The sequence below is a fragment of the Stylophora pistillata genome, chromosome 2 (genome assembly GCF_964205215.1).
Source record: "Stylophora pistillata chromosome 2, jaStyPist1.2, whole genome shotgun sequence".
NCBI lineage: Eukaryota > Metazoa > Cnidaria > Anthozoa > Scleractinia > Pocilloporidae > Stylophora > Stylophora pistillata.
The window spans coordinates 2,084,944-2,095,930 of NC_142520.1; the positions used below are offsets into that span (position 1 = coordinate 2,084,944).

Below are 10,987 nucleotides of genomic sequence, written 5' to 3' on the forward strand. Positions count from 1 at the left end.
AAAGACTAGTAAAGGTAGAGTAGGTGAAGTCTGTACTCCTGTTATGTGATTCATGTAGTTAGAGCTTATTTTGGTTTCCACGGTTGCTCCCCCTTGCTCTTCATGAGGCTTCCCTGATAACTTGCCTGGACCCATTTATATCCCTGGGCTGTGTTGTTCAAAGCTGGGTCAAGATAACCCAGGGTTAGTGTGAATTCTGATTTCAGATAAAAAAGCTTTCTCACAATTTGATTATTGAACGTTCTAAAAAGAATGGAGAAAGTTATCCCCAAAAAAGGGTACTTAAACGAAATAATAAAGAAACCTGAATTAAAATTTCACCCTGGATTAATACTAATTGGCCTGTGAACCAACTGGGTCCAGAGTGGAGAAAAGCATTGTGGGAGTAAAGGGTTTTGTCCAAGAATACATCACAGGGACTTGGCCAGAACTTGAACCCAGACCTCTCCACCTAGAGTCCAAAGCACTGATCATTAGGCCACTAAGTCCTTCACAATGAAAAACAGAAGATTTATTAAAATTTTGAGAAAGAGAAACTGGAATAAAAAAATAAAAGAAGTCCAAAGGAGTGAGTCCAGAGTTCTGATGAAATTATATTTTGGTGGCTAAATTAAATATTAAATTTTTTATCTCAACATTTTTTAATAATATAATTGAATGTCACAATGATGTTTTTTTTTGGTCTCCATTTTACAAACCAAGTATCTGGTCTCTTTCGCCAAACATCGTTACGGTTGTCACATGACGCGAGAAGGAGGCGACAATTTCTACTCAGTATCCGGTGGACAGTTCGCAAGCTCAGCTTCATTAACATCAAAATCTTTCATTGCCCTTTCCAAAAAGTACCAATGTCCTAAAATTCCAACGTCGATCACACGCTCAAGGAATGTCTTCCATCTTGGCTGGACATATGCACAGTGTTTTTCGTACAAATCACAGCCAGGTCCAAACTCAGTCACATAAACGACAGACAAAAATCCAAAAGTTTGTATTTGTAACCTTTCCTGATTGCGATATTTCAGAATATTCTGCACGTAACTGTCCGAATTTGGATTCCTTATCAAATGGCTGATCTGTAGCAGTTCATTAGAGCATTCTAGCACAGCATCTTCATACGAATTCACATCTGGATTTTGTTCGTAAACGTAGTAAAGTCCTCCGAGGGATGCTAAGGTGCAAGCTGAACGGAAGGGTTTTGCTTTTGTATACTGGTACAGATCCTGAAATACCAGCTTGTAATCTGTGAAGACATTATAAGCTGACCTTCCCAGTTTTCTTTGCTTTAAATTTTCAAACTGCGGTAGAAACATGTTGTTTATACGGTTTACATTTCGAAACGCACTCCTCAGTCGAGCCGCCATCTTGTTTACTTCGTACTGAGTACGCATGACCTTTAGAACACAACAGCTAACCTGTTGTTGGCTCACACAGTTTCACGTGGTATTTTAATTGCACAACGATCCACAACAAGTTGTATCAAGCAGAATTTGTCCTTTAAAAATTAAACATGGTACGTATTTACATGTTTTTCCTGCTTATAACTTTATGCTACAATTCACAACTTGCTTTTCACTTCGATCGAGTAAATACTACAATTTTTGCTGAGTTCTGATGTAGATTTGTAAAAATGTCACTGCTTTAACCGGTAGCCAAAGGAAGGAAAGCCCAAATTACACTGCAAGAAAGTTGTGCACCCAAACTCTAGAAAAGCTACAAAGTTGGCGAGACAAGCACATAGAGATGAGAAACTTCAAAGGTACGGTGATATACAAGTTTCTGTTGTCGTTTCAAGTTTCCAAAGCGGTTTGAATTTAATTTATGGAACGATGCCCCTCAAACTCCGCATATTCCGAAGAAAAGTCTCTAAAATAATTGGTAATCTATTTTTTAACCTTTTTTTGTTTTAGAAAAGAACTGTAGGTATAATGAAGCATGGGATGGTGGGAAAATCTCGCCTGATTTGCATTTGTCAAGCAGTCATCAAATATACTAAACAGAGAATAACAAAATTTGCTCAAACAGATTGTTTCAGAATAAATGCAAAACCAACCTTTCACAAAATAGCTTTGTATTGGCCAAAAGTTATTTCCAAACATTTGCTGCTGATTGATTTCACAAGTTGTTTCTGTTAGCCATTTTTGTTGTTTTTTGATTGCATTTAAGGAAGAAGACTGAGAGGAACTATCTTCTTCAAATAAAAGGTACAGATCACTTGTTCAGCTGCTGATATCTGATGAGTCAGATATGGTTGGTTTTAAATGAGGATCAGTTGGTAGAAATTTCCCATTGAGCGCACACTAGATGATTGTTTTTCATTCCACCATTAGAGTGTAACTGGAGAGGTATAGCGTCTGTTTGAGGTCTATGGCAGAGCATTCTGGAAAAGTTGTCAAGTTCCCCATTCTCCAGTTTGCCTTTTTTTAAGCTGATCCTTCTCTTTTTCAGTTGGAGAAAAGTTCAGATGGTTTTTTGAGAACATAGATCATGCTAAAGCAGAGTATTCGTATTCTGAAGTGTGTGAACTTATTGAGAGGTAAGATTCAGTTATTATATTTGTATTGATGACTAAACAATTGTTTGCATCTACTGTGCACAATCATGATAAAAATATTTTTTAAAAGTACTTTCATATGCTTTAAAGTTCACTGATTAACAACATCTTTCACTTAGAAATCACCAAGTAGGAGGTGGCGTGGCCGTGTGGTTAGGGTGCTGGACTTGCAATCCGGTGTCCCGGGTTCAAGTCCTCCACTCTGCCACTCACTGGATTTGTTCTCGATTGCCCCTAGTTCAACTCCTCAGCTGCGCTCTGTAAATAGCCCACTGGTCTGCCTCCTGCCAGATGGGATTTTTTAGCTCTTAGTTAGTCTACATTGTGGCTGAAAAGCCCTTAAGGGGGAGCTTCAATTAACGAATATTATTATTATATTATTATTATTACCAAGCTTAAAATTTACCATCTTTATTTACATCATCATTTTGCAGAAGCATCACGTATTGACATTCTCGTCCTAGCAGTATGCAGGAAGTTTGTTGCCTAAACTCAGGACCCAGTTATTTGACAGCCGATTAGTGTTAACTGAAGTTTAAATTTTATCTTGGGTTTCTTTATTCCTATGTTCAAAAGCCCCTTTTGGGATAATATTCTCTATTCTTTGAAAAGCATTTAATATTCAAATTCCAGACGGAAAGAAATATACTGAATTTTCCTTTAAAGCTTTCATGTCTGAAATCAGACTTCGTAGTAACTCTGGGTCATCTAAACCCAGCTTTGAAAGATCAGACCCAGTGATAAAGCATCCAATATTTTAATTGGAAGGTCTTAGGTTTGACTCCTGTCGGGAGCATTCAGAGTTCATTTTCCTATGTATGCCTGTATTGTTCACTGAATAATCTCATCTTTTACTTCCTGGTTTGAACTCTGAATTTTCTTATGCACTCCCCCTTGACACTTTCACAATTGTCACAGACCCAACTTTATCATGTAACTTGTAGCTCTGAATCAATTTTACATATATATTTTGCAGATATTTGCATCGCTTTGATGAAGAGCTCCAACAAATCAATGAACAGAACAGTATAAAAGGCAGACAAGGCCGGGCTCATGCGTCAAGAGAAGACACACTGACTAATGTTATTGAACGTGAAAGGGAGCTCTTCAACACTTGTGGAATAGGTAGATGAAAATTTCTGAATACCGGTAGTCTTTTGTGCATTTGGAATATTGATGTCTTGTATAACCTTTAGTGTCTTCTCTAGCATCCTTCCTGCAGTGATCTTAGGGGGGAAATGTAGATTAAAAAACTTACAGAATCATTGTTCAGCTAAAATTCATTGACTTGATATCTCATGATTTTTCACTCCAGTCCAACAGTAGGTTAAAATATTTTGCAGGAAGGTGGGAAGGGGTGGGGGGGGGGGGGGGAGGGGGCATGTGATCACTTTGGGTGGAACTTATCTATAATTGACACCCCTTTGACCATTAAGAGTGACTGCCATCAAATGTCTCATCACAGTATCACCCCTGAGAATAAATGAATTGATCAGCAACTAAAGAATCCCATGATTATTCAATAAATTCTCCTTGTCAGCACCTTAAGAAATGTAAAGAGAGCAGTATGGAGAATATGCATTCTGATGTTAAGGAGTAAAGGGTTGATGACCCTATTTATAAGTAATAATAATGATAATAATAATAATAATAATAATAATAATCAGTATAATTACTCCTTTTGTAGCTTACAGCTAAATTACAAGAGTGGTCAGGATATAAATCATATCTACACAATAGCATGAAACATTTTACTAAGAATATCTATATGTAATAAATTTGTTGAGACAGTTAGTAAAAGCCATAGCGGGATCATCTCTAAGAGTGCCTGAATGTAGATTGTATCCATGGGACACAGTTGTGTGATAAGGCAGCAAGTTAGCAAGGACACCAGTGTCTCAAACTCTCTGGATAAACTTAGTGCATGCAGTCCTGCTCTAAGAACTTAAGAACTCAATTTTTATTCTCACACAACTTTGTGTAGGGATGTTTTGTTAAAAGAGTATCAATCTTCCATTTGGTACAATGAATATATGAAGTTCATATATTTTGAACTGCGGTATTAAATACGTATGATGTACGATCCTTCGCAGTAGATAGCGCTATTTATGCAATAGCGAAAATCAGACCTGAAAAAAATCAGGCCTGTACGGGATTCGAACCACTGACCTCTGCGATACTAGTGCAGCGCTCTACCAATTGAGCTAACAAGCCAACTGGGAGCAGGCCGTTAAGTTGATTCGTAATAAACCCGTATTAGTATTGCTAATACGGGTTTATTATCGTAACCACTAGTATCGCAGTACCCACTAGTATCGTACCCACTAGTATCGCAGAGGTCAGTGGTTCGAATCCCGTACAGGCCTGATTTTTCTCAGGTCTGATTTTCGCTATTGCATAAATAGCGCTATCTACTGCGAAGGATCGTGCATCATACGTATTTAATACCGCAGTTCAAAATATATGAACTTCATAAATTTATTGTATCTGATTTATCATCACGGGTTTTACCGTTTATTACGAATCAACTTAACGGCCTGCTCCCAGTTGGCTCGTTAGCTCAATTGGTAGAACGCTGCACTAGTATCGCAGAGGTCAGTGGTTCGAATCCCGTACAGGCCTGATTTTTTTTTTCAGGTCTGATTTTCGCTATTGCATAAATAGCGCTATCTACTGCGAAGGATCGTACATCATACGTAATCTTCCATTTCCTATCTTAGCCAAATGTATGTTTTCCTTTTTTTATGATCATATGATAGTTTCATATGTTTTTCTTCTTCATTTATAGAACTTCCAGACCTCACATCTGCAAAAGTACTGGCCCAATTTGGGTAAGTAAAATGTCATGAAATGCAGGTACACACGTGACAAAATATAGGTGGTTAATTTCTGGGATGTCCAATCAGGGTGTTTGCAGACCTCTTCAGCGGAAAAAAGAGAATTTTGAGCTAAAAAATTTGTAAACAGATTGGTTGGAAGAGTGAGGGTATACGTAACGTCTGTAGAACTGTATCTTGCCCGGGCATTTGAATTTTGAAGATTGGTTTGTTCAAATTCCTGCCACCTCCCCCCGTAGGCAAAAATTATATTCAAATACCCCACTCTATTTATTTGTAAAACACGTGATCAGCGATGGTGATATTCTACATATTGACCGAACTTTTAAACCTAGACCTCGTAGCTTCGAATTGATCGGCCCAATCACTTTGATCCGAACATCACTTACTTTTATTCTTAAACAGTTTTATATATAAATTTTTTTAGAGATTGGAACTGCGATGTCGCTAGCCTCCAGCTTATCAAGATGCGAAAATTCAACTCTTCAACTCTTGAGAAAAAACAGCAACGATATGACGATGAAACAGATGAAAAGCTTAAAGATGGAAACATTACAACTTAAAATGGAATGTAGGGTTTCGGCAATCAAAGCTTAATCATCAGTCAAACGGGTTTGACGGTAAAAAAAATCCTCAAGTTGTTTTCTGCTGTCAACTGTGTATCGCAATTGCGGCCCGGCTTCAGCGTAGTCTCAGGCCGGGAAATGAACTTTTGGTGATTCTCTTTTAGCGGAGGGTTGTCGAGAGTCAAAAGCGGGAGGCTGGGCAAGAGTTTGATGTGATCTTAACAATAACAATATCACTCAAAGGTTACATTGTACTCTTGGTAACATTTACTATAAAAAAAAAAAAAAAAAACTACAAATATGCTGGCCGGGATTTTGAGCCTGATCCACGACAGAATGGTAAAGCACTTCTGGCCTCGAGGGCCTAGCGGTGGAGGCATTTCCTACACAGTACATTGGGATCATTGTCTATCTAGATATGAGAAAAACTTTCTTGCATTTATCTGCTTGGGAATCCCTCTACAGAATTCATGTTCGTTTAACTTAATTCTTTTCAGTAAAGGGGGTAGGTTTCTAAAGAGATTGTGGTCCTATCGGTGGGAGTATTGCAAGATAATTTGTTTTTATCAACCAAGTTGATAATGTAGAATGGCCACCGTGAAGAGATTTTTAGGCTCACGTTTCGAGCGTTAGCCCTTCGTCGGAGCGAATGACGAAGGGCTAACCCTCGAAACGTCAGTTTCAGAAACACCCTGCGGTGACCAGTTTACATTTTTAACTCGGTTAATTAAACCAAATTATCCTTTTTACCGGTACTTTTTTAAAGGTCAGATAGTGATTGATGGTAAAAAATTTTCACCCTTTCTTCATGATCAGCAAAGCTCCTCAAAAGTCTTGAAAGAAATAAACAAAATTCTTTGATGTGTTGCCTCAGCACTCTCTACTTCACGTAAACTTGATTTCTCGTTTCTCACCAGAAGGATTGAGATTGCTTTCATTCTATTTATTTCCGTTTCATTCATTTCATTCCATTCATTGCTTTCATTGCTTTCACTGCTTCCTTTCATTCCGTTCGCATTCAAAATTGAACCACAGTTTTATGTCCCCCTATGCTTTCAGTGTGAAAATGTACAACGGCGACTCGAGTATACTTGGAGCTCGAGGGCTCGGGGACTAAAGAAGTGAGAGGGAAGTCAGCTGAATAATTGACTTTCTTGCTCGCTCTCTGGTATGTTGTCAATGACCTTCAATTAAACACTTCACGAGCTCTATAATAGGTATTCTTCAATACGTGGCTCAACATTTTTAGACTTAACACATTTTAGTGAACGACTTTTTAACATTTTTATATTGCTGGAGACTTTTTAATTTTTTTGTACAGTAATGATTGATAAAACATATTTGTGATGTATCAAGTTCAGACTATTCCTCAATGAAAGCCTTATTTAAAAAGTACGGACAAGTGGACATTTCGCACACGAAGAGGCGGAAAACTGAGCTATTTCTCTCCGCCTGGTATAGTTAAATTTGGCAAACGCCGCAAGCCTTTTTACAATCTCGCGGAAACATTGGGTGGCTGGAGCATAACTTTGACCACTTGATGCAATATTCAGCATCCAGAAGATTTCTGCAAACTGAAATGTAAATGGAAGAGTATCAGTAAAGTAGTTGTCACTGAGCCTTCTCCTATGGGACCTCAAACCGCCGTCTGTCTAAATCGACCGTGAGAATAAGTAGCTGTGGTACTTGTGGTGATGGGCTAAATCGATGTAACGAGATAGTGAGGGGAGGAAAGTTTTTAAATAAGTATTTAAGTATTATTGATCTCACTTGTTTATGGAATCAAGCCAGATGGCTGCGACAGTTTCTTCATCGGAGATTGTGCGACTTCAGGACCGATCATTTATTTATCACCTGGGGGGAGGGGAGGAGGGGGTGGATGAGGAGTTTGGTTGTGATACGATAAAATATTTCTGGTACCCCGTAGGGCAGGGGTACTATAATATTCTTGTGAACCCCCCATCACTGACTGTCCATTGGGAGTCAATTCTCTAAAGAACCCTTTTACATCGGCATTTATGGCGACGACTGATTCCCCTCCGATCCCCCTTGAAACCGTGTGATTTCCCATAAAATCCCCCTTCCCCTCCCACACTAGGCGACAAACAACGACTGGTCCCTAAATGTACCCATCTTTGAATAATCAAATAAGTACTCATACACAAGCCAGAGAGGAAAAGAGTGTTCCTCTCCAGTAACACAGTGACACTTTCCACTAACTGTCTACAAATGGAAAGTATGGTTCAGTCACCTTTGTGACAATAATGTTCTTATGTAATTAATAATTATTACATTAATATTAATAACATAATTAATAATACAAAAAAATTAAAGTACATAATTAATTACATAATTAATAATGAATTAATAAATAAATAGATAAATAAATTAATTATTAATTAATAAATTAATAATATTATTAATAATAATACTTAATATAAATATTATTTATAATTATAATTAATTATTATTATTAATAATTATTATTAATAATATTATTAATTAATAAATTAATTAAGAAATGTACATAATTAATAATGTTCTTATTTTCCACTAACTGTCTACAAATGGAAAGTATGGTTCAGTCACCTTTGTGACAATAATGTTCTTTTGGCTTTGGAATATTCTTTGACGTGTCAGCTAACTTTTTGCCTTTTTTTCTGTATTTCATCACGCTGTCAATAACTTACCTAACCCCTGCCAAAAGTATTAATTTTCCTTTTAGTATCGATTCTAATGATGGGTCGAGTTTGAGTATTACATTTATGTTAAAAGCAACTAGCCGCGATAGCAGTTCAAAATTTACCTTAACATTCTTTTGATCCTGCAACTCCACTCGGAATTAAGTTTTTCTCCTTGTATTCATTAACATTTCTACTTTGGTTGGGGGAGGGAGGGGGTGGGGTTAGAGAAATTTTGGTTGTATTACGATAAAATTTACCTGATTCTCCACAGGCCCCTCAAGGCGAAAGATAATTGCTGTCTCTCATCCAGCCCAGAGAAAATAAAAGCCACATACACATAGCTTCGACAATGTCTTGTTTCATTATCTCACTGCTGTCGCTCTTTATCAAAACATTATTTTCGAATTGCTTTAAGTGGTTGCACGAGTTCTTTTGATAGTCTCCTCATTGTTAGGTAGGGGAGTCAGAGCATGTGTGTGTGTATGTGGGGAGAGGGAGGAGAGTCTGAGTATGTATGTGGGGGGAAGGGTAAGGTGAAGTGGAAAGTGTTTCGTATTTCATGCTTAGCTTTGACAGGCTAACACCGTACGAAGGCGTTGCGGACGACAGAGTGATGGAACTTGAAGATTTAACTATCAACCATGCATTGAGGGACCCAAAAGTTAATTGTGGATGGATTTTTTCTGAGGCCAGCCAATATCAGCCGTCAAATCTCTCAGTTATTCGTGATTAGGAAGTAACTATGAAAAGAAAGTTTTATATGTAACCTGATGGGTCCTTAATTCATCATGTTTAACTTTCCACCCTATTTCATTTCATTCGATAAGTACGTGTAGTAATCGACGATTTTAGGAGATGAATGAATGAGAAAGTCGAACGAAAATCGCAATTTGATCATCTTATTACTACGGTTGTATTGTTTAAATACTTTTTCCAATGCATTGTATAAACATATAATAAGGTTTAAAATGTTGATATTACTGATGCATTCAAATCAGAAGTCGGTTTCTGTTTGGAAAGATTATCTTAATCTTTTGAAAACGAATACGGCTATCGGGTTCAATACTCAAACAAGTTCAAAGTTCGTTCTATTAGGGATTGGAACTCTTTACCTAGACTTTGAGAGTTTTGGACAGTTACTCACGTTTTATATTTAAGACAACGCTTTCTAAAATAATTTTAGTCACAGAAAAAGGACTTGAGTTTTTAACTTTAGACGATATTATACACATTTTTAATTTTTTTATGTCTTTTTGCTCAAGGTTTGGTTGCTCTAGTATAAATATTTTTTGGTGTTTTGAGGGCCACTGGGTTATCAGTTGTTCATACTATCACGTGCTACCCTCGTGAAATAAAGTCACTACTACTACTGACTACTACTACTACTACTACTACTACTACTACTACTATTACTAACCATTCTTGTACTCTAAAAGCGACTAGCGGGTTCAATAATCAAATAATCAATCCATTATTGCATTCCTACTGAACTACAAGCGGGTTCAATGTTCAAATAATCAATTCATTGATTATTATGTAATGGAGTACGCTCCACTTGGTTTGACTATAAACGCCACAGTGGTACTAGAAGAAGTCACTCTCGAATACGTGGCTTAGTATTTTCAGAATCACAACAATCTTTACTGAGCTCAACATGACTTTTAAAACGTATAGAACAAGAGGAAGAAAAGCTAATTTTCTAAAATCGGTAGTGTTATAAACTTAGAACAGATTAGTGTCAGACAAATGTCTGTGCGTATTTTTACACAAAATTGAAGCTATTGTTTATATAAACGCGAATATTTTGCGAGATGCTGTTATCAGCAATGACCAAAATTTCTGCTCGTGTTGGGCCCAGACTCGAGCATCTTCATAGTCTATGATATTTGAGCGAGGGAGGGACGAAATTGATCCAAAACTCAGTAGAGTATTTTTGTTTACATAATTTTACATAAACATATAATCGTGCTCTGACCTTTTTAGAAAATGGGAAAGTGTACAAAACAAAGCGGGAACGTATGTTAATGGGATTCTTCAGTTTCTGATACTACTAATTGCAAAGGGAATTAGCCTGTGGAAAAGTGGAAATCGAAGTATTCTGTTGATGCACTTTCCCTCTACAGATTCAGAAGCCTCACATATTTATTTCTTCATCACGTTGATAGTTTCACGTCAGTTTTGTTTCTTCTCGTCCGCATTCTCGCCTGACTTCACAAGCTACTTTATCTTTTGGGCTCTAACATGTTTGTGTGTCTCTCCCTTTCTTTTGCGCATTTTTCTATAATTTACATCACTGAAAATTATGATCATTTTAGAAAACATCATCACAACAATTTCACTTGTCCAAAG

The 10,987-nt window shown here is 37.2% G+C and overlaps 2 protein-coding genes across 4 annotated transcripts in view; one reads left to right on the forward strand and one right to left on the reverse strand.

Moving 5' to 3' along the window:
- Nucleotides 1–489: 489 nt before the first annotated feature.
- Nucleotides 490–1,388, reverse strand: LOC111340382 (mitochondrial import inner membrane translocase subunit Tim29). Its single transcript, XM_022947226.2, has one exon. The coding sequence runs from the start codon at nt 1,386–1,388 to the stop codon at nt 768–770; it is 621 nt and encodes a 206-aa protein (XP_022802961.1). The 3' UTR covers nt 490–767.
- A 38-nt stretch (nt 1,389–1,426) lies between these two features.
- Nucleotides 1,427–10,987, forward strand: part of LOC111340383 (translation machinery-associated protein 16) — a 35,950-nt gene continuing 26,389 nt past the window's right edge. For 2 of the 3 annotated variants that reach the window (XR_015996376.1, XM_088747937.1), the window contains exons 1-6: nt 1,427–1,510; nt 1,650–1,756; nt 2,164–2,201; nt 2,446–2,533; nt 3,528–3,676; nt 5,340–5,382. Coding sequence is in view for 2 of the 3 variants with exons in the window: in XM_088747937.1 (XP_088604063.1) it covers nt 1,508–1,510; nt 1,650–1,756; nt 2,164–2,201; nt 2,446–2,533; nt 3,528–3,676; nt 5,340–5,382 (428 nt within the window). In the remaining variant the exon portion in view is untranslated. Of the gene's footprint in view, nt 1,511–1,649; nt 1,757–2,163; nt 2,202–2,445; nt 2,534–3,527; nt 3,677–5,339; nt 5,383–5,815; nt 6,816–10,987 lie in introns of those variants that run through there. The other variant, XM_022947227.2, reaches the window with a different exon arrangement.